Source organism: Festucalex cinctus, chromosome 14 (genome assembly GCF_051991245.1).
Source record: "Festucalex cinctus isolate MCC-2025b chromosome 14, RoL_Fcin_1.0, whole genome shotgun sequence".
NCBI lineage: Eukaryota > Metazoa > Chordata > Actinopteri > Syngnathiformes > Syngnathidae > Festucalex > Festucalex cinctus.
This window is the reverse complement of record NC_135424.1, coordinates 5,041,658-5,066,020: the sequence shown is the minus strand read 5'-3', so window position 1 is coordinate 5,066,020 and position 24,363 is coordinate 5,041,658. Positions and strand designations below refer to the sequence as shown.

Genomic DNA, 24,363 nt, shown 5'->3' with positions numbered 1-24,363 from the left:
AAAAGCGCTATACAAAAAAAAAAAAGGTTACTTACTTTTTACTCAGCGGCGAATGACTAATATTACTGCAGTTTAATGAGCAGTTGTGACCGTCTCCTTTATAATAATATGCCTTTATTCATGCATGGCAGATGGAGCAGCCCGATATAAACAAATATAAATGTTAAAAAAAAATAAAAATTATTTGCATTCTATGTAAATAATGCTGCAGTTGGCTGGCAACCAGTTCAGGGTGTACCCCGCCTACTACCTGAAGCCAGCTGGGATAGGCTCCAGCACCCCCGTGACCCTTGTGAGAAGCAAGCGGTTAAGAAAATGGATGTAAATAATGTACTATATGTTTTTATAAAGTACAGTGTTTTGGTGTGCAGTTTGTCCTAATTTAGACTTAATGAATGTGATTTAATTTAATTAAAAGACTTTTTTTTTTTTTTTTTTTTAAGGGAGGTTTGAAGGGAATAGTAGCATTTCCATTTATTTCAATGAGGAAGGATGATTTGAGATGCAAATGTTTTTAGTTACAAGCGTGGAAACTCGTATCTCACAGTACCACTGTTTGGCAAACAAAAATATTACATGAAAATTAAAAAAATATATACAGCACAGTATTAAAGAAAAAAACAACAATATTAGGTGAAAGATAACCAGAATCAGAGCAGAGAAATACTGTAATGTATTTTTTGTTGAATAACATGCAATTAGGCTCATTTATTTACCTGTGGTATGTTTTTCGTATTGCAGGTCCAGCGACTACGGGAGCACCTACACGAAGCTCAACGACAAAGTGGGCTCGAGGACCGTGCTGAGCTACCTTTACGTGTGCCCCACTAACAAACAGAAGGTCGTCTCAGCCTTTCAATGCTTTTTGTGTTGTCCACCACAACCCTGATATATATTTTTAAAACGATTGGGTGACTCAGAACTAGTATGGGCTCATTTGATCTTATTTTTTTAACAAATTGAGTGTTTAGCATGTCTGCCTCCCAAATACTGAGGACGCAGGTTTGAGTCCAGGCTCCGGCCTTCCTGGGTGGAGTTTGCATGTTCTCCCCGTGCCCGCGTGGGTCTTCTCCGGGTACTCCGGTCTCCGCCCACATTCCAAAGACATGCTTGGCAGGTTAATTGAACACTGAATCGTCCCTAGGTGTGCTTGTGAGTGTGGATGGTTGTTTGTCTCTGCGTGCCCTGCGATTGGCTGGCAACCAGTTCAGGGTGTACCTCGCATACTCCCCGAAGCCAGCTTAGATAGGCTCCAGCAACCCCCGCGACACTTGTGAGGAGTGAGCAGTCAAGAAAATGGATGGATCGTTCAAAATCTAGCGGCACGATTTTAAATAGCATTGACTTAAGCTAATGCTAGTTTTTAGCAATTGGTGAATGAGGCCTGTTTTCATGGGCGCGGCCATCTTGGAAATGGGAATTTATTGTGATAATGGGCTTCCACAAAATGGATATCAAAAGGGGAACTTAATGATTGATTTAGATCAGCATTCATTTTAATTTGTGTCTGTTGAATTTATTCTTTTGACTTGTTTTCTGAAATTGTTCAATAATAATCAGTCCAATTATGCCATTAGGCTAATGAAATAAAAATAATGGACTGTTAGAAGTAGAATAATTTTTTTTATTTTGGCTAGCATTCATCTGGAATGAAAACTGTACTGTTCTTAAATTGAAAATGGTTAGCTTTATTTTCATTTATGCCACATTAATCCGCAAATCTTGAATGGAGGCTGGACTTGTCTTGTTTGATGAATTTGTTTGTGTAGTTTTCCGAAAATATTCAAAAATTACTTCAGCAATTATGATATTATTCTAAAAAAATGATAAAAATAACATGTCAAAATTGGAATGAAACCATTTAGACAAGTATTAATCTGTATGATATACATATCTGCACTTAGCTTAAAAATTGTTAGCCTAGCATGCTAACATTTGTTTGTTGTCCCTATATCTGTGTCGATTTTCAATCTTCCAGTTCAGTGAAGATTGAATCCGGCAACTGAACTGTTCTTGTTTGTCCCCCTCACCTCATGTTTCATAAAACATTAAAAAATGACCTAGGCAATATTCTGCTATGATGATGCTAAGGAAATTAGCCCACTCTCCTTCTGAGCGGCTCAACCGCTGCGATACGACTGATGCCGCTTCCCCTCCTCTGTACTTCAGATAATGATGCTGAGCGACCCGGAGGTGGAGAGCGCCGTTCTTATCAGCTCGGACGAGGGGGCGAGCTTCGAGAAGCATCCCATTAGTTTCAACGTCCTCAGCCTTCTCTTCCACCCGGCGCAGGAGAACTGGATCCTGGCCTACAGCCACGACAGCAAGGTGGATTTTTAAGAGTAGAAGCGCTGGCGAAATTGCTTGGATTGTCATGTGGATGTGCCTTGATTGCGGCGGGGGCTGCTCGCTATCTGCTTGCCCGCTGTTATTACTATGGCTATTATCTTGCAGCTGTACAGCTCCATGGACTTCGGGAAGAGGTGGCAGCTTGTGCACGACGATGTGATGCCGGGTCGATTCTACTGGTACGATCACGCAGGCGCACTCACACGCGAGCGAGTATATTAGGGCCACAATGACATTATGTTTTCCAGATTGAAGTTCTAACCTTATGAGAATTTATTTTTTTTTTTTGGTCATTTGTAAGGTATATTATATCTTATGTAGCTCTTAGAATTACAATTTTAATCTAAAAATATTCACCTTTTTATATTGCAATACGGATATATTCTTGTAAAATGACAATCTCGAAAATATAAAACATTTATTTAAAAACACATTTTTTTTCTCTTAATAGGACTTTAATCTCCAAAGTTGACAGTTTTGCTTGAAACAAATGCACAAGTTATCTTGAAATATGACTTTTTTTTTTCTCAAGATTTTTTATTTTTTTTGCATAACACAACTTCATTCTCATAAAATTACAATTTGATCTCAAATTATTATTATTTTTTTATTAACAAAAAAAATAATATATGACATTATGGCTTTAATATTGAAAAACAAACATTTTCTCATAAAATTTCAGCTTTAATCTTGAAAATACACTTTTCCCTCGCTACTTTGCGATTATTGCGACATCACTCTATCGTGAGATTTTAATTTGTGCCCATTCCAATTGTGCTATTTTGTGGGTTTTCTTGCTATTTTTATTTCTTCAAAGTCAAAAAGTCTGTATTTATTTTTTAAAAGGGAAATTTATTTTGAAAAAAAAACAAAAATAACAAGACCATGAACATTCGATCTGGTCCCCCCCAAATTCCCCTTCCCTGATCGTGGGTGCATTCGGAAATACGCCCTGAGCCTAACTCAAACTCTTTGGAAACTACATTGTTCAAATATGTAATTCGATTATTCAGAGTGCCCCAAAAAAAGGATCCCAGTGCATGCAGTACAGGCAAAGTAAACCGTTGAAGTATTTGAGCTGCTTATTATAAGCAGCGTTTAGAAATTAATGTGAGCGGAGTGCAGTCTGCCTCCCGACGCGCACGAGGACGACGAAACATCTGCTAAATAATGATGGTAAAGTTTTCCTTTGACCTTAACCAGAATATCCCACGTCTCATTTCACCTGTCGCGAGTGATCACGGATTGTATCACCTGTGAAAAGTGAGGGAACAACTTTTGTCTCCAAAATGTACCATTTAAACATAGAAGGGCCAAAACATGCTCTGTGAAAATTAAACTGCACTAAAACACTAGCCACCAGAGGGTGCTAGAACTGCACAAATGGAAATCAACCTGATGTGCTGCTTTTAATATCGTGACATGATGATATTGTGGCAGTTCTAATATCTCAATATCACGATATTGCCATTATCGTTCGATCCCTATCAGGGTGGATAATGTCCACATGAGAATTTTTTTTTTCTGTCCCTTCTTCTTCAGCACAAACATGAACATTTGATCAAAGTGCCAGTGGCTATTGATGCATGTATATTCCCTTTTGTTTGGTACGTTGTCTCACATGCTGCTAGATTGAAAGCATATTGCTTGATCGACAGTTTGATCCATGCACATGAGCACTACTCCATAGTAACAAGTCACAGTTGTACCTTAAAGCACAGCGTGCGCTTTTGTTGCATTCATTTAAAACTGGTACATTCTGTGCTTATGGCTCCTGCTGTTCACCCCCCCTTCCCCTAGCTTGTCTCCTACTTTGGCGAATCCAGACGTAATAGGCGCTCATTTAGTGGTTGAAAAACATGCTGTTATTGGCTTTGAGATTGCGCAATTACACGACTCTCCATCTTCTCTTCCTTCCCGCCAGGGCCGTAATGGGGCTGGACAGGGAGTCGGACGTGGTCCACATCGAGACGCGGGTCGCCAAAGGCCGTGAGTGACGCGCGCCCAAGACCCCCTCGCCTTTTTCGTTCAGAGCGAGGTCGCGAGCTGCGACTTCAACTCGGCTCTCCCTGAAGTGCAGTAAAGCAGAATAGGTCCAGCTGACAAAAAAAAACTGCGAGGGGAAGAGAGTTTCAGGGCGTTGATGGATCTTTCTTCTACTTAACGCGTCCCCCGCGTGTCGCCCTTTCAAAGCCGCATGCCGCTCTAATGCGCAGTCAGTGCAATCGTAAGCTTTGTCTTCATTTTTGGGGGGGGGTGATGCTCACAATCCACATGTGGCTTCAATGTTTATTGTGTGAGTAGTCGCGGCATTGTTCACTCTACTGAGCTTTTAATTAACATCCACCGCTGAACCCGGACAGAAAGTGTAGCCGGAAAGTACTTCACTTTTTTTTTCCCCACATTTGGTTATGAGCAACATGCCCCTTTTTCTTTGCCGTTTATAAATCTACTTCTGTCGCATGCACTGACTTATTAGCTAACAGCTAATCAGTGTACTAAATTGTCACAGATGGCTGATGCCATTTTGCATATTGTCAGTAAGTGGCTCATTCATTCAAATCTAAATCTAAATCTATGAAGCACAATGTCGAAAAAAATATCTCTTAATCTTCACAATTGTAAATGTTGCTTTTGGGAGTAATTATCAGCACCACAGAATCATGTTTATCATTATGATTGCGTAAACGTGGTGAGCCACGCCCACCATTGACCACAATGTAGCACCGCCCCTGGCTGCACCACCACGTTGGTCGCTACATTACTTTCCTTGAAGTAAATAAATAAATAAATAATAATAATAATAATAATCATAATCATAATAATCATAATAAATGGTATTTGTATAGCGCTTTCAGAAAACTCAGATACTTTACAAGAATAAAACTGATTTTAAAAAAAAACTGCAGAATCAAAAAAAAAAAATGAGAGGACTTTTCAAAATTTACATAAAAAACAATTACTAAAAGTATTTATATTGAATTTAAAGCTGCTCATTGTAGACATTTGCCAAAAATCTTTACACTGGTCTTTTTATTTGAACATTTATGACTCAAACGTCCTCTAATTAGCAGATAAACACCTTAGCCTCTGGCCAATAGTTTTCAGACTGGATTCGGGTTTACATTTCCCGCCCTCTATGCAGTATACAGTTTCATTTTTCGGCCACACGATTAAAAACCTGCCCCTTTTTAAAATATAAAGTAAAGACTTTTTTTTTTTTTTTTTTTTTTTTGTGGGAGATGCATATTGACGGTTTACCGTATTCGTATACTGTACTGACGTATACGTATACGTATTCGTGTACTGACGTATACTGTATTCAAGAATTTTAGGGGTTAAAATAAAAACAAAAAAACAAAAAAATTTTATTCGTATGCATAGTTCTGGTGGTCGTGGGCCGGCCCGTGCCAATCCGCAAATTGTGGTGGTCCATTGTATATCTATTTTGTGATGATCACATACCTGTACTTGTATTTCGGCTTCCTGCAGATTAACATTTTTTTCCAAAATGTTAAACCTATTTTTGTAATATTTTGGGGTATTTTTTTTCCCATTTTATCTGTGATTTTCTCACTATTTACCCCTGTTTTCACAAATAACATATATACAATTTTTATCAGCATTTTCTGAAGAATTTTTTGGGGGTTTGTAAAATGAGAAAACCCCCCCAATAAGAACAGCTACAATGCTCCATGTTGACGTTTCAATTTCCCGTCAAGTCTACTACACCAAATTTACCACTTTTCAGACAAATAAAGTGAAACTATAGTTGATGATCACAAACATTTTTTGTTGTTGATACACGTACCTGATGTATTGACTGTCTGAAGTCATCCCCCCCCCCCCCCGCCCCTTTATAAACTAGAGCCTCCGAACTGCGACCACTAGTGCACCATGCTGCCCGGTGTTGTAACATTTCCCTTCAAGTGTACAATCACCTTTTAAAAGATTTGATGAACTACAAGCACATTTGATGTGGCATCTCCAGTGCATACAAGCGAGACTTCGGGCTAAACGTTTGTAATTTACTCCTGATTGATTTCCTTTGGCGTCGTCTTCCCAGGCGCTCAGTACGTGAAGTGCAGGGCCCAGCGGTGCACGGAGGCCAACAGGCAGTACCTCTTCCCGGGACACGTGGACACCAATTCGTTGGTCGTGCAGGACGAGTACGTCTTCACTCAGGTCGGTCTGCGTGGCGATAAATTACTTTGTCCTTTTTTATTGCACTCCGAGGTCATGTGTGCTCCCCGCCGTCTTGTTTTTCTGCTCGCTCTACATCCAATTCATGCTTTTCCATCAAAATCCTCATAATGGCTTCCTGAAACACACCTGTTCCCCTATGTGCATTCTGATTATGTTTCAACTCATCGTCAAAAGCAGAAAAGCAAAAAAAGTGTTTCAAACGGGAGAGCGAAGGTGGAAAATGAGCTGTGAATAAAAGCGTGCGGTGTCCTTAATGCCATTCACTTAACGTTTGACTCCAATTAGACAGCAGCCGTCAGGGCCATTATTAGAATTAAATTTTCCGAATGACCTCCGCTCTCATTGATTTCCACACACCGCCGAGCCGTTCTCCTGTTTGCAGCCTTGGTGCATTCAGCATGTTATGCTGAACTTAAGACCGAGCAAAATAAGAATGCAGTGCAACGTTTTTTTTTTTTGCCTATTTTGACCACAGAAGACCCTGTAAAGTGAATTATGAGATTTGTTTCTAAGTATACAAGTTTAAAGATAATGTAATACTGATTTGTGGAGATCTAGCTAGCTTTACACTGTTTTTCATCATTTCAGTTTTTCTTATCTTGTGGAGGTGAGGGGGCGGGGCTAAAACAGCGCCTGTGACACACATGGTGTATCTAGTATGAGTTGCCTCTCCCACCTTAACTTCTCCCCAGTCACATTGCTAATCACTAGTTCGCTAGTGGCTAGCTAGCGCAAACTAGCTAGTGGCTAGCACAACCTGTGGATAATATCTTGATTTTTTTTTTTTAATACTTCACATTTTTTTCTTTCATCCTTCAAATTTAGCAGGAGTGTTAACAACGTTCCTGTCTGTGGTGTGTCAAAATGATTACGCATTATTTTCATTTTACAGATACTTCAATAGAAGTACAGTAAATCTTTTGTGCTGCCGGCCCACTTATCAAAAAATGGGTCTTTAAATTAAAGGAGATATTTTTCACATCTTTACTGATTTTTGTGCGACAACATATCCAACATATCAAATATATCACCACCGACAATCCGGTTTTCTCCCCTTGTAGTACCCAAGACTGACCTGTCAGAGGCAGTATGGTGCCAGAGGGCATCCAATCTGCCGAAAATACAAAGAAGAAAGACAAGTAGTAGTTTGGACTCATATGGACTCGGTATTGACCGCACACAAATTGTAAAACTTAAAAATTAAAATTGAAAACTGCTCAATCCATCATCGTCATGGTAACGAAAAGGGTGGGACCGTCTCATGGGAACTTTGTTAATTTGTGGAAAAATGTCCCCTTGTTCCCTTTTTTGTGTTGACCGTTTGTTGACTTTTGTTTTTTCTTGGTTAACTTTGCATTTGATTCTCACATTATCGTGCCCCATTGGTTAAATAAACTATAAAATTGCTCTATTTAGCCAGTCTACTTTGGGATCCAAGATTCAGTGTTTCCGGCCCCATTGCAGGATGTTTACTTTTGAATAATTGAATATAATTGTACAGTATTGTATTTTGATTTATTTATCTAGCTACAGATGTAATCTTTTAATTTAAAATGATGTTGCAGGAGCGACGGCAGTGACCCAGTTTCATTTCATTCGCAGACTTGATTGGAATGTCTGCATCATAAGACTGAAAATAAAAAAATATTCGACGGCCGGTTTGAGAAACGCTCATTCAATCAAATTGCATTTAAGCCGAGATGAGATTGCGAGTACGACTCCGGACGCGGCGTGTGGCGGGCGCCCGCCGCACGACTTTCCGGTGACTTTCATTGCTGGGGGGGGATGGGGGGGGGGGGCAGTTGGATTTAACTTGACAAAGAGTAATGAGGTTATCGATTGGGGCTACAACGAAATAAGCAGTCTTCAACACCTCCGCGCTCCCGCGGGAAGAGAAGGAACGGTCGAGTGCAACATCCTCAAAAATGTGGCCTTAGAAAAGGCAACTCATTGATTTTCGATAGATTATTCCATTAGAGCCCTAATGTAGTGTGTAGGGGGGACAAACACCATCCTTCCACTTGATTGGAAAATAAGCAAGCGGGCCTGCGTCGGCCGAGGCCTCTAAGTGGATGTGAAAGTGCGAGTGCATTAAGGTCCTCCAGACACGCTGCAGATAAAGTCAACATCATTTGCGGCGCCTCTTAACTCGGGACTAATTGAGATAATGATGAGCGTTTCTGTTGTGCTTGCATTTCGGCACGCTCTTGACACCGCGCGGAGGCTTCTGGAGAGGCGGACATAAATTGTGAAATAAATACAGTACACCTCCTTCAGGAGACGCCTTCCATTCGCCGTCCTTGTTTTGCAGCATCTCGGGTGCCTGAAAATTCTCTCACAAATGTCTCAAGGAGAGACGAGGAAAAAAAAAAAGCCTCCCGTCCCATTTCAGTTTTCTATCAGACAGCCTCCACAGAAATAAATACAAAGTTGTGTTCATGTTATGTCAGGTTACTCAGTGAAGACATGAATAGCGTCGCTGTCAAAAGTTTAGCGCTGCTACAGTTGCCCCAGTTGTTATTGACACGTTGAAAGCGTCTGCGTCTTATTGAGCCGTTCTAGCGCGTTCTCCCTCCTCTTCCGCCACTCTAACTGTCAAACCCGCAAGCCTCTTCCCGGCTCAAAGGCACATTTTCTGAACCCTCGTTGCGCTTTCGCCGGCGGAGTTTTGTCACTTTCCTTTGAGGAAAAACCACACGAGCGTCCTCACGTTGCACTCTCGCCTTTGTTACGCAATGTATGGGTTCCTGTGGGGAGATATTGACAATGTAAGTCTTCACAGGGGCCTGTACTACACTCCGGAAGTTCAACGGACAAAAAGACTGCTTAGAAATCTTGAATGAGATATATTTTAAGTTTTATTTTCAATTAAAACCAGTTACCATGTGTTTTCAAGTCCCTATAAGGTGAAAATAAATGTATTCTAAATATGAAACATCACAAATGACAGTGTTCTTAACTCATTCGCTCCGAGCCATTTTCACGGAAGCAATCCCGTTCGCTCCCGGCCGTTTTACTGGATTTTGACTGATTTTGCAAGGCCCACAGAATATTGTGTTCTATTGCTATAAAAGCATGGAACCTAGCAAAAGAAAGATTATAGTCTCTTCTTTCATCGGGGAAAAAAAGAATGTTTCTATCTATTTCGGTTTTGCAGCAATTAGCATTAGAAGAGAGCGAGCTAAGTTTCATCAGTTTTCACAAATCTCTTTAAAATTGTAAGTAATTTAGCTTTTTTTCTAGATGGCCCTGGTTGATCTCCTTTGCTCTGCTGCCACCTGCTGGCCGTTTGTGTAATAACTACCATTTCTGCAACCGTTCTTTGCAGTTGAGAGGCTGCATCAAAGCCTTATGTATGCTCTCGTCTAAAACCCCCCCCCAAAAAAACGTATAAATACGTCTTTGGGACACTTAGAACATAAAATCAAAAACAAAAACGTATTTACACGTTATTGGGAGCAAATGAGTTAACAATCCTGCCAAATTTTACTGATTAGAAAAAAAAAGTCAACAAATATGAGTCTTCAGAAGTCTAAATGAAACTGAGATTTTTATTTTTTGCCATTGTGGGCATGTCCAGTGAATGGGCTGATGCCACGCCCCAGTCAAGACTGAAGCTCTGGTGCACAAGATGGCTGTCAAAAAACAAAATACGAATAAAAATCACTCTTGCGCTCTTACTCTCTCACTTTCTTTGCATGTCATGCATGCACTCACGGAATACAATGAGGCACTCTAAAGCTATTTAAAGGGAAGATAACATGTTGCAAATGTCCTGGATAACTGCTGATGTGAACAAAGGTGTTCAAGTTCCTATACAGTGGGAGGAAGGGTGACTCATGCTGGGGTCCAAGTGCTGCCCTGGGCCCCATTTTGGCCACGCCAAAATATTTAGAAAAATAAAATAGTGAAGAAGAATTTAATCTCCACAATTGAGTACTGCTAATGTACGATAACAACGGGTCAAAAGAGGAGAACGACTCGCTCACAAAGTCATTTTCAGAAAGAGGTTGACGACAAAAGATTTACTTGGTTGTTTAATTTTGCACTTGATGTGTGGGCAGTCAACTGTTTGGATGCAAGCCGTTAAAAACGAACATTTCCAATATTTGTGCTTTGAAAATCCCACTTTTGTGTCACCATTTGAATACGGTCCTTTCTGACAGGCTGTTTGGTCTTTCTTTTATCAACTTTCATACCACCCAAGGTCCTTTTTTGAATTTGTAAAAAAAAAAAAAAAAAAACATTTTGTGTTGTAACCACATTCGTTTTTGTTTTTTTGTTTTTTTTACTGAAAAGCGTAATCAAACAGGTGTGTTTTGATTGGTGGCGTGATGGTTGCTTCTTTGCTTTTCGTTACCAAGGTAACCAAGTCAGGACGAGCCAGCTACTTTGCGTCCTACATGAGAGAACCATTCAAACGGATGCAGTTACCCAAATATTGTCTGCCAAAGGTAAGTGTCAATAAGCAATATATCATGTACATTCGGGAACATTGCTCTAATGGCGTATTGTGTTCAATGACCACCCAATAAAAAGGTTTAAATCAGTTTTAAAATAACATTTGAATCTAAAGTCTCAAATAAAGTTGAGGCTGAAAGACACTATAAACTAGAGCTGTCAAACGATGAAATTTTTTAATCAGATTAATCACATCTTAAAATTTTGATTAATCACGATTAATCGCTTAATTACAAGGGATTTTTATCAACATGTTTTGACCGCCAAATTTAAAATGCACTTCTCATTTAACTCATTCACTCGCAGCCATTTTCACAGAAGCAATCCCGTTCGCTCCCGGCTGTTTTACTGGATTTTGACTGATTTTGCAAGGCCCACAGAATATTGTCTTTTATTGCTATAAAAGGATGGAACCTACCAAAAGAAAGATTAAAGTCTCTTCTTTCATCAGGAAAAAAAAGTATGTTTCTATCTGTTTCCGTCTTGTAGCAATTAGCATTAGAAGAGAGCTAAGTTTCATCAGTTTTCACAAATCTATTTAAAATTGAAAGTAATTTAGCTTTGTAAGTAATTTAGCTTTTTTTCTACATGGCCCTGGTTGATCTCCTTTGCTCTGCTGCCACCTGCTGGCCGTTTGTATAATAACTACCAATTCTGCAGCCGTTCTTTGCAGTTGAGAGGCTGCATCAAAGCCTTCTGTATGCTCTAGCATAAAAAAAAACAAAAAACAAAAAATTTAAAACAAAACAAAACTTATAAATACGTCTTTGGGACACTTAGAACATTTAAAAAAACATATTTATACGTTATTGGGAGTAAATGAGTTAATGTTAAGAGGACGTCTCATCCTCCTCTTTTTTCTAATCAGTCAATTACTTGCATAATTTAAAGTGGAAAAAATATGACCCCAATAATGTCACACGCAAACATTTATGAAATGCTTCACTTTAAAACATGTTACGTTCATTGTTCAAACATAACCTGTGCTACCTTTAACGTAGCCATCCTGTGTCAAGCTAAAGGATCATCTGCGGTCAAAATTAATAGTGCGATTAATCTGCGTTAATACATGATTAATGCGATCATTTTTTTGTGATTAATTAATTAGTTAACGCTTTAACTTTGACAGCACTACTATGAACACATTTTTTTTCAAGGTCAAATGAATAGACATAGCTGAACATCTATAACAAAATCAAAAATGTTTATTTTCCATTAGTGCTGTATACACAAAGGGGTTCGTGCATTAGAAAAAAAATAAAATAAAGTCCCATTATGATTTGAGCTGACAATATTCACAAGGCTCATACCTTCAAGGTGCTATATTCAAAGCTTTTAAGGGATTTTTTGTCAGCTCCAGCTCTTTCAATGTCTTTGAAACGGATTTCTATTAAATGCCAAAACAGTGGAAAAGTTGAAATATCCTTGACCAAGCGTAAACAGACTTACAGTTTCATATCAAATTAGCATGTTGGAATTCTACGGCGCTAAGGCAGCTAATGTGTCCCATCACCTTGTGGCCTCCTCGTGCAGGACATGCATATCATCAGCACAGATGAGAAGCAGGTGTTTGCTGCGGTCCAGGAATGGAACCAGAACCACACGTACAGCCTGTACATCTCCGACTCGCCCGGCGTCTACTTCACACTCTCGCTGGAAAATCTCAGGACCAGCCGGGGACCCACTGGTAACCTGCTGGTCGACATCTACAAGGTAGTGTCGTGTGATTTGGACTGCTTATTTTTTTCTCCTCATCCTGGATACAAAATTGCGACTTAGTAGTGACATTTTAATATTGTTAATTACAGTGGTGTGACATTTGGGTTTTTCTTTCTTGGCTGACTTAATCCAGCTTTTAATACCACAACTATTAACGTTGTAATTAGGGGAATGCACATATTGATACTGTGGTATCGATATATTGGTACGTGTGCGAATTTGCTATCAAATGCTTACCGATAATTGAGCCATATATCATTAATTATTTATTATTTTAATTATTGTTTCATTGTAGACCAGTGATAGGCAAAGGTTGCAAGGGGAGGATTTAACTCCTGAATTTTTATTTTAAAAAAAGGGAGGCAAATAGGAGATACACATTTTTCATTTTTTGCATGACAGTTCATTCATGTTTATTTTTTGTCTTATGAATTATACAATAAATCTGATGTAAAGGGCCAGTATTTGTTAGGTGATTTGCTTGTAAGCATAATTATGCAGTGTGTATGTTACCAAATGATGATGATAATAATAATAATAACAATAATAATAATAATAATAATAACATTCAAGAAATTCTCAATATCAGTATTGGTTTTGATGAAAAAGTATCAGTATTATGTCAAAAAGTGTGGTATTGCTAACCAATCAATCAATCAATCAGTACTAAACATACAAAAAATGCAATATAATAGCTTGCAGGTCGGAATGAGGGTAAATTTCACCTGTTAATTTTTATTTGCAAACAATAATATTTACCTTTCAGTAAAGTGGACTTGTCTTTTTGAAAAACGTTTGAAAAACATTTTTTCTAAATTATCATCTTAATTGTTGTATTCATATTAACTTAGAATACCCTAAATACAAATTAGTTTTGACCTGGAAACCAGAAAAAAAAAAAAAAAAAAAAAAAAAAGCTTAGTTAAATTCACCAAAAAAAAAAATGTATTTTTGCATTTGAGCACTTGAGCACTTTAACTGCCGTTAAAATCCAGAATGTATCCTGAACTTATAGTAAGCGACTAAACACGACATTGTGCGACTGCCCAGGTGGAGGGAATAAACGGCATGTATCTGGCCAACAAGTTGGTGGACGACCGCATCAAGACGTTCATCACCTACAACAAAGGACAAACGTGGGCCCTGCTGCCGGCGCCTGCCGCCGACGTGGCCGGCAACAACATCCACTGCGTGACGGTGAGCCGACGGATTCTCTCGCGTATCATGCGTCGCACGTTTCCGCCTCATCGGCCGCGCTTTGGACGCTCCTTGATTTACGGCCTGAATTTGCAAAAGGCCGTCCGCGCCGGGCGCTTCGCTTTCGCCGTTCCCGGCCTCCCTTAAATGACCAACGGGGGAGGCTCGGGCGCTGGAATAGTTTTATTATCCGTGTAAGTCACGCCGTGTCATTAGGTGTCGTTTCGGGGGGGCAGACTTTCCATTAACCTGCGTGACTTCAATTCACCAAATGTAGTCGCGCCAGGCTAATGAATGTTAGATTACACTGAATTATATTACGTGGATGTGTTGTCAGTGAGTCAGCAAGTGAGATATGAAACTTTTAATCACACGCCGTATGTTTTGATGCATTTATTTTGATTTATTCGTGCTCAAATGCTTTCTTTTATGCGATATGGTGGATCCGCACACTTAAAAAAAAAAAAAAGATGGGTTGTTTTTCTAACACACTTGAGCAGATTGGGTTAATTAGTTTGACCCATCAGATTGGGTTACTCGAAAAACTTTTGGGTAAAGAAATAACTGAAATTGGGTCAAAAAGGGACTGACTCAACTTTTTTTTGGTCATTCAACTCAAAAGGTTATTTTGGGGGGGAAGTTATTTTGTGAGGTATTTGTTTGACCCAGTTTTTTCAGTTAAAAATGTTGTTTTGTACAAACACATTAAGTTGGATTGTTTTGGGGAATATTCATTTGACCCATATTTTCGGGTTGACATAATTAACTCCAAAAGACTTGTCCCCTTTTTGACACAATTTTTGATCAACTACATTTAAACCCTTAGAAACATCTGGGTCAAAGAAAACCCCAGTTTTGTTTAAAAATAAATAAATAAAAAATTTGTTGGTCAAATTGAGCCAAGTTGGTCTTTTATTTTTATTTTTTTTTAATGTATTTGTTTATTTATTTATTTATTTGTGTATTCATTTATTTATTTATTTATTGTTTAAAGTGTGGTCAAATTAGCGGGTTGGTCCTTTTCTTTTTTTCTTTTTTTCTTTTTTTTTTAAAACCAGAATTCTGTGATTTTTTACCCAGAAAAACAAAACCAGAACAATAATATAATAATAATAATAATAATAATAATAATGATGATAATATCTAAAGTAAGCCTTCTTTCTCAAATTGTATCTCACCAGGAGAGGTCAACAAATCTTATGGATTCTTTTTTTTTTTTTTTTTTTTTTTTTTTGTATGCACCGTTCATGAACCAAAAATTGGATCCTCTTTTTCAATTGGTCTTTTTTGTTAAGCGCCATTAGCTTAGTTAGTGCCACGGCCCATTAGTCTCATAACGTGAGCATTTTGGTTAACGAGCTAACAACGGCGTCCCATTATTTGGCCGCTAATGATGCTAAATTGCTTACTGTCTGTACTGTACAGCACAAACCAACGTTGTGCGACTGTCGATGTGTGCTTGTCGAACTTTGAGGGATTCAACCGACCCAGCGGCCGACTGATGGATCATGTAGAGTATTTTCAGTCATTTTCATTTAAAAAGACCAAAATTATATCAAAAAGTTTCAAATTCCTAAATGTATCCAATATCCAGGTCAGAGAAATTCCTAATCAGGAAATATGGGGGTGTTTATTTTGAAAGTAGCTTCAATTATGTACAGTATTTGTCAACATACAAAGCTGTAAAAACCCTAAAAAGTACATCGCTATAAACCACAGAATTCCACGAGGTGATTTCGAAGACAGACTGTTACATTAAAAAAAAAAAAAAAAAATGTAAATTATGAGAGATAGCGCAGCCATGGTTGCTTACAGGATTTCCAGTGGAATATATTATGCTCATCATCACCTACGCGCTGTACTGTATCTCACCCAGGGTTATATTTCAGATTTCACTTTGTTGCAACGATGACCCCAATACTGACCTCTGACCCCTCCCCCTCTCCCTTGCGCCGCCTGCCATAACCTCAGTGGCCTTATTGATGTTTTCCAATATGCTGCATAAGGAGTGGAAATGATTTTCCATTTCTTAGCGTCGCATCCTGGGAGTCTTTAATTACACGCTTGTTTGCTTTAAAACAAAACAAAAAAAAGTGACATATCAAACGGCCTCCATTTCCATTGTTTTTTTTTCTTTCTTTCTGTGAAACAGCAAAAGTGTCTTTTGTTTCTTCCCTGAAAATGGGAGCACTTTTCTGTAATGTTGAAAACGAGGTTCCGCTCCCAATTGATTGTGGAAAAATGAGACACAATTACGTCCGCATGTCATCTGATGCAAATCTTAATCTGATTCCTTTTGTTGACAGCCGTTTTGTTCGCTGCATCTTCATCTGGAGATGTCTGAGAATCCCTACACATCTGGACCCATCACCAGCAAAAAGTCAGTACCCGGAATCATTGTGGCAACAGGTATGGTATTTTGTTATTAGTATTTATTTATTTATTAGTAACTTATTGTATATAATTTTTGTTGTTGTACAACCACGTTCTACTGTTTTGGATTTAAAATGGATAGCGGGGGCCAAAATAGCTAAAATCTGCATGTGACTGACAGCCATTATAAATGTGGGGGCGGTTTGGGGGGGTTAAATACCTAAAAAAAATTATAAACCACAAATAAACATTTTCTAAACAGCGCATTTTTGTAAAATTGTCATAAAGTATTTTTAAAAATAGTGCAAAAAAAAAAAGAAGTGGAAAATCAGCATGTGCGTCAGCTCTTCCCATTACATTAAAGGAAAAAAAACAAATCAACAAAAAAAACCCATAAAATTCTCCTGAAATTATTTAGCACACGCCCAAAATATATTTCTGTCAAATTTGATTGAAACAAGGGTTTCGTCCTGTCAAAAATCAACATTTGAGTAATTTATTCCACTTCTTCTCGAAACTTTCCCAATCAAATCACCAAACTGTCAAAGATTGAATGATTTATAACTGCAACGAATATGCGCTGATAATAATAACCACACCTGATACCAGTCTATGCGATTTGGAGGAACGCAAACAGTTCTTCAAAAGTGTCAAACAGAATTACGCATGTATTTAAAAAAACAACAACACATACTCAGTTCTTACAAACACGTAGCTTCATCTCCGCTAGCTTAATGCTAACAAATATCATCAATGTTGCAGTATGAACTAATTAATATTCTGACACAAATGCTGCATGGAAATGGAAATTACTACAGCTTTACCATGCCATTTTTCTTTTCTTTCTTTTTTTTTTTTTTTAAATGCAAATCCATGTGTGTTATCTGCATGCACGCGGCCCACTGGAGGCCAAGATGCACACAACAGAAGGAGTGCATACACCTCCCGGGCAAGTGGAATAAGATTATTGAGTGTGTATAAGAACAGAAGACAACTCAACTTTATCTATTTATAGGGTACCGGTACTTTAAAAAATAAGTGTTAAGAAGCGTAAATGTAAAAATTGTCAGTCCGATTGCCATTTTTTGCCGCTTTAGAAAACTTTTTTTATTTTTTTCACACGATAACACACCGCCTCTTTTTGCCTCCGAGCTAAAATCTCACTTGACAATATAAAGTTGCATTAATGTGCCCTCTGTTGGGGAATGAGGGCGTGCAAAAATCCACCAAATAATTCCGTATTTTATCAGTTGATGTATGTTTTGTCTTTTTTCCTGCGTGAAATGACCGTTCTTCTCCCTCCTGCTTTCAACTAGGCAACATCGGGACGGAATTGTCCTCTGCCAACCTTGGCATGTTCATAACGTCCGATGCGGGAAATAGCTGGCGACAGGTGGGCTCCGCGCGCGCACGCACGCACGCACATGCACGCAGCATTGAAAGAAAATCAATGTGTGTCTTTAGCACAACTGTTGTTGTTGTTTTTTTTCTTCTTCTTCTTGTGAAGATCTTTGATGAAGAGCACAACATTTGGTTCCTGGACAACGGAGGAGCTTTGCTGGCCGTGCTGCACGCGCCCACGCCGATCCGACACTTGTGGTGCGTACAGCTATTACTCCACAGTAGGATGGATGGAATTGCGGCTGTAAAAAGTCTTTTTCGTTTGTTTTTAAAGTCCAAGTTTTGTTTCCACTAATACGACAATTCAGCTCACTACACCGCATTCAAAATTAATATGTAAAATTATATCAATTATATAATATTATATAAAAATTATATATTGTATATAAATAAGAAATTAATGTTAAAATGAATTATAATAAATTAATTCAAATTGTTTTCCTCAGATTTGTATAAATAGTCTATGTAAATTTCACTCACCATAATTTTCAAATTGTCAAATCTAAAACTAATGAATAAACTAATTAAAAAAATATTTTGGTATTACCATACCATCGAACGGAAAAAGTAAGATCAAACATTTGGAGAATGTAGTTCACTTTTAATAATTAGAACCGTATACAAATACTCAATTTAAAGAAAAATCTAAAACTAATGCTAAAACTAATGACTTTTTTTTTTTAAACAAACAAATAGAAACTAACAAACTAAAAACACTCTAAAAATTCAGCAAAACTAAATTTGTGACAAGTGATCTAACATGTCACTAGTGGTTCTAGTAGTGCACAACTGGTGTGCGATTTTGCCTCACTAGCAACTTGTAGTTGTCCTACTAGCAAGGCAAAGCTGTTTGACCATACAATGATGGAAAAAACAGTTGTAAAACTTGCTCTACTAGAACAGCCAAATTGTTCTATTTATGTGCTTAATTGCCTTACTAGTGAGGACAAATGGTGTTGTAGTACGCAGACGTGAAAGAGGATATCGAGAATATCGAATAAATGCTTTCCATTTTTGCTTGCTCCTCAAGTGTCACAATCATTTCCAGCAGCGGCGCGTCGGTTACAGCCAGCTGCCCGCGCCGGGATGCGACGCCCTGAGTGCTTTTTATGTAAATGCGACGACGTTACAACAAGTTGGAAATTGGAGGCCGCGAACGACCCCCCATCGGCGGCTCGCGCTACGTTGGCGTCCCCGCGCTCGCCAGACGTCAAATGTGATTAAGCCGCTCAAGAGGTGATTTCTTACGCCGGCCCAAATCTATTTCCAGCGCTACAACCTGAGTCATATCTCACTTTGCGGACGTTTTGTCACTTGCATGCGGGAGGAGCATTTATCCTTTTGTTTATGGCAGTCCTGAAATGTTCTCACCTTGAGGAGCATCTGAAGTGCTTCATTATTAGTTTTTTTCATACAATACAAAAAAGCGTTTATCATATTTCACGTCTTGCTCATTTCTCTTGTTGTTTGATGCTGTGCTCGTCAACGTGGCACTCTATTGTGTGACATGAAGGATCAGTCTAGACGAAGGCAAGAAGTGGGACCGGCACACTTTCTCCCTGGCGCCGCTCTACGTGGACGGGGTCCTGATGGAGTCGGAATCCGACAATCACATTATCACGTAAGCATGTCAACGTGGCGACAGAGCAATTTGTTGAGATGGGCCGATATGTTTTTTTTTTTTCAGGGCCGATACCGATGCCCTTTATTAGTAGTCAAGGAGGTCGATATCTGATATTTTGAGACGATATTCATTTTCAGTAATAGGGGGGTTGGGGATATTGACGTCAAAATATTTAAAAATGACTCTGTTGAACAATTTTTCAGATTTTTCCCCCCAAAAGTTTTTCCTTTTAAATTTCTAACAAAATGTTCAGGGAGCTTCCAAGGTTATCAGTACGCATTAAAAAGTTAAATGAAAAAAAAAAACAAGTAAATACCATAGCTGAAAATGACATCACAAGGCCTCAGGTAACCAATCACAGCTCAGCTTGTGAATGTCACATGACCAAACCGAGAAAACAGGTGAGCTGTGATTGGCTATCGGAGCCCTTGTGATGTCATTTTCAGTCGACAGCATGTTGCAAAATGTGTTTTAAAGGTACTAATTGTACATAAAAAATAATGAAAATATCAAATTTATTATCGACAAAATATTAGTGTTTGACTGCAAAAAATGGCTAAATAAGTAAAGTATCCCTTTAACTTTTTACTGCTGAAAATGGCTCTCTGAGTCAAGTATTCCTTTAAGCAATTGTACTGTTTTGGAAAAAAAAAAATATGACAAAAAACGAAAAGGACAATCTGAACAATAGGTCCATCAACACAGGAAACCTCTTGAGACACTTTTGGTCTCATAACATTCTCAAATGAAATTTTCCTTTGAAATCATCATGCCGTAGCTTCTTTGGGCACTTCAGCCATCGGTCAGAGTGGCAGCTGATGAAGATCGACTACAAGGGCCTGTTCACTCAGAGATGCATGGATGGCGACTATCAAACGTGGTCCCTGCACAACAAGGTAACGGCAAGACTTACAAATTACCAACATCAGGTCTAACCCGCCTCCAAGCAGAGATACGTCACGTAAACTTACACCTTGATTTTTGTGCATAATGCTTCTAAATTCACAAAAAAACACCTTTTTGCGTGTTTTCTTCCAAGGGTGAGCTGTGCGTGATGGGCGAGAAGCAGATCTTCATGAAGCGCAGGCCCGGAAACCGCTGCATGTTGTCCCAGGACTATTCCCGGATCTATTCATCCGAGCCGTGCCAGTGCACCGCCTACGACTTTGAGTGGTGACTGCTTCTTCTCCCCATTAAACACTTCCAAATTTCCCCCAAAGTTGCCGCTAATTGCTTCCCTGACATGTTTGCAAAGAGACTCGCTTATCAAGTGGACGTTAATTAAAGACACAAGGATCCGTTTGCATGCATTAATACAATATCAGCTTCCAAGAGTAGCAAATATGACTGTGTTCTTTCAATCTAATTATAGTAAGAACTTTTCATCGCTCCGCTGCGATTTGCATGTCAAATAGCTTATTAGAATTCAATTAATAATGAATTGCTCAATTAATTTTAAATGTCTGTCAGAAATTCTGTTTGATCGGGCTTGTCTGACAATCTTGTCGCTATTTATGGCGTTAAAATGTGCCGCTATGAAACAATTAGAAAAGCTTCCTCGTGATGTTTGGATTATTTGACTTGCCAGTCTGGAGAATTCTAGAAAAGTCTTTTTCTTTCTTTCTTTCTTTCTTTCTTTTCTTTCAGTGACTACGGCTGGGAACGTCGCAAGGATGGGAAGTGTTCCCCTGCTTTTTGGTTCGATCCGAATGGCGTGGCCAAAAGTTGCAGCGCGGGTCTGAGTTTCCTCAACAGCACCGGGTAAAGCGTTCGATTCGATATTCTTGTGATTTTCCGATTGGAATTGTTTGTTGTTACACCCCTACTTGTTACTAGTGAGAAAAAATGAAGCAAAAATGAAGTGCTATATGTTTACTAGTTGATTTTTTTTTTCTGTTGTTATTAGGGATGTCACGATAAGGGCAATATTGTGATATCGTGATGTTAAAACTGCCACAATATGGTCGTCGTCATGTTCACAATATTTAACTCATTCACTCCCAGCCATTTTCACAGAACTTCGTTCATCAGGAAAAAAAAATAAATCTGTTTCCGTTTTGCAGCAATTAGCATTAGAAGAGAGCTAATTTTCATCAGTTTTCACAAATCTATTCAAAATTGTAAGTAATTTAGCTTTTTTTCTAGATGGCCCTGCTTGATCTCCTTTGCTCTGCTGCCACCTGCTGGCCGTTTGTGTAATAACTACCATTTCTGCAACCGTTCTTTGCAGTTGAGAGGCTGCCTCAAAGCCTTCTGTATGCTCTAGCATTAAAAAAAAAATAATTAAAAAAAAGTATAAATACGGCTTTGGGACACTTACAAGATTAAAAAAACGTATTTACATGTTATTTTGGGAGCAAATGAGTTAATTAAACTTAATATATTCACTTTGGATTAACTTAATTCAATCGTATGTTACCAATTGAAGCAATTTTCACAAGTTGGTCAACAATTCAATTTGTAATCTTAAATTGGTTCAACAATTCCCTTTTTAGAGTGTACCAGTACGCTGAATTGTTTTACTAAGTGAGGACAAATTGCGTACTAGTACATGGAGATTAAGCTGGATCTGTTTTTTTTTCCCAATACTAGTGCCATTAGTACAGAATTAAACCTGAACATGGAGTTGTGCTACCAATATATTAAAGCTGGCTGATGAGTGCAAAAAAACAAAAAAAACAAAAAACGTGAAGAACAACTGGTTGGGCTCACATTGATCCTCTTTGTCATTGGTTTGCTTTCAGGTATCGCAAGGTTTTGTCCAACAACTGCAAAGAGGTCGGGAGGAACGTGTACTCTCCCCGACGACAGGGGTGTCGCCCCAGACCGCCCCGAGGCCTCCGCTTGACCACCGGCGGCGGCGAACTGAGCGCCCACGTGGGAAGCAACGTGACGTTCATGGTGCATCTGCAAGATGTAAGTCATGCTATTTCATTTTGTTTGGTTAAAAAAAAAACAACAACAACAAAAAACGTTATTTTTAGCCAACACGCTGCTGTCATTTAGAACACCATCCCATAGGTGGCGCCAGAGGTTACATACTTTAACTTTGAATGTACAAAGCTACAGCAGCACTGTAGCATGTCATCTCATGTCCGCCCCGCCCGTCAAGCGTGTTGACAAGTTCTAATTACCGCGCGCAAGCTAATTAGTATCTCCGATTAGCATCGCTAATTAGCCTTACGCGCGGCGCAGCTCGAGACGAGGTGGTTTGAGTTAATCAGGTCAAGTCAGAGCCACCCTTAAAGCAACGCAACTTGTGTAACTAGTATGAAAATGACGTCTAAAAATACACGGCAAGGTCGCGGGTCCATTTCGTGTGCTGTGTTTTTGTTGACATCGGGTTGCTGGTATTTGATTTACTATACATGCCCAATTAAGACTTAAGAGACAATGTTGTCACATGTGAGCACTCCAGAATAAATCTCGTCTTCGTGGAGAAATGAAAAGATGGAAAATTTCGGTCCCTTGAAGCAAATAGAAGCATCCTGGTTGCAAATGAGAACGAAATGCAACTTGTAGTAATTATCTCGGTGAAGGTCGCCGTGGATTGATGAGGTGTAATTAAAGTGGAAACAAAACACCTGTACACATGGTAACGGCATGCGGGGGTTGTCTTTTATGAATAAACATTAGCCATAAGATGCTTTTTTTTTTTTTTTTTTTTGCACTAATATTGTATTTGGTCTGAAATTGGGAATTCAGGCTAGCGCTTTCAATTCTTGAAAATATAATATAAGAATATAAAAATATAAAATATAAGAAGTCTGCCATCTTGGTTTGGCCATTTGAAGTAGTGTTGTTCCGATACCGTTTTTTGGCTCCCGATACCGATATCGATACCCAGCTTTGCAGTATCGGCCGATACCGATACCATACCGATACTTAAGATTTTTTTTCCTCAACATGAAAAAGCTGTCCTGCCATTGGTTCAGAGCATTCAAGGACCAATAGGATATCTTAGATTGGCATGCAGTGAATATGTCATATATCAGTGAATGTTGTGCACGAGCAAGTCACAAGATGCAACATCCAAAATCCTATATTAGCGTTGGAATTAATGGTATCGGCATGTTACTTGTGAGTAGTCACCGATACCGATACCACTGTTTTTATGGAGTATCGGCACCTCTTCCGATACCAGTATCGGTATCGGAACAACACTAATTTGAACCACGTCTGCTAAACAGATGTTCGTTTGAAAGTATAAACAAAGTTGAGTTGAGTTTTGTTGGTGTTGTGATCAGAAAACTCCAAAATGCTGAATTTTTTCACCACTTTGCAAACTTTTTTGTGAGTTTTCAGGCACGCTGAGGCTCCAACTTGTAATTAACAGAGTGATGTAACCCTAATGGAGCGATTGCTTATATTATGCTAATACTGATGATGAATGTAGTGGTGTTTGTGATGTTAGCAAGCGTTTGCGTGGCCTCTCGTGGAAAAAATAAAAAAATAAAAAAATCATCTGGCAGCAGCCGACGTTTTCTTGCGTCTTCCTTGTGACTGTATCCAACGTTTTGATTTTTATTTAATGAACTTATTTTCTGGGATGTTTTCCTTGCAGCACAGTTTTGGCAACTTTTTTTCTTTTTTTCTTCGTTTGTTTGTGTTCAATGTGCAAATATTACCAAGATATGTGTGTGTATGTGTGAGCGTTTTCCTAAGAACTAGTGTAGAGCTTGTCCCTAGAAACGTTGTTGATGGGGAGCTGTGTGTGATTTTTCCAGAATAACTAGGACAGCGCCTTGGGATGAGGAGTGTTTTTTTATTTTTTTATTTGTATTTTTTGAAGGAATATTATTAGCGGCAAGCAGTGCCAAGGCCGTCTCGGAATGGTTTTATTCTTCTGACAAATGATTGGCCATTACGTGGCCTGAAAATGTCCCCTTTTTGAAATAACGTTTATGCTGGTGAAAGTTTTTAGCTGTGAAATTGGGTGATGCCTATCAAGGAACAAAAGCATCTAAAGACCAATGTATGAAATTGAATTGGAAGTCAGCCATTTGAGGTTTGAGGCAGCTATTTGGGCAAAA

The 24,363-nt window shown here is 38.8% G+C and overlaps 1 protein-coding gene across 1 annotated transcript in view; it reads left to right on the top strand.

The window, feature by feature from the left end:
- The window catches only part of LOC144001384 (VPS10 domain-containing receptor SorCS3-like), a 78,184-nt gene that overhangs the window by 27,363 nt on the left and 26,458 nt on the right, over positions 1-24,363 (top strand). The window contains exons 3-18 of the mRNA XM_077495645.1: positions 742-841; positions 2,170-2,328; positions 2,455-2,528; positions 4,274-4,338; positions 6,416-6,534; positions 10,920-11,009; positions 12,550-12,729; positions 13,786-13,932; positions 16,239-16,341; positions 17,622-17,698; positions 17,813-17,904; positions 19,220-19,327; positions 20,109-20,226; positions 20,370-20,503; positions 20,978-21,091; positions 22,075-22,246. Of these exons, the coding sequence (XP_077351771.1) occupies positions 742-841; positions 2,170-2,328; positions 2,455-2,528; positions 4,274-4,338; positions 6,416-6,534; positions 10,920-11,009; positions 12,550-12,729; positions 13,786-13,932; positions 16,239-16,341; positions 17,622-17,698; positions 17,813-17,904; positions 19,220-19,327; positions 20,109-20,226; positions 20,370-20,503; positions 20,978-21,091; positions 22,075-22,246 (1,852 nt within the window). The remainder of the gene's footprint in view (positions 1-741; positions 842-2,169; positions 2,329-2,454; positions 2,529-4,273; positions 4,339-6,415; positions 6,535-10,919; positions 11,010-12,549; positions 12,730-13,785; positions 13,933-16,238; positions 16,342-17,621; positions 17,699-17,812; positions 17,905-19,219; positions 19,328-20,108; positions 20,227-20,369; positions 20,504-20,977; positions 21,092-22,074; positions 22,247-24,363) is intronic.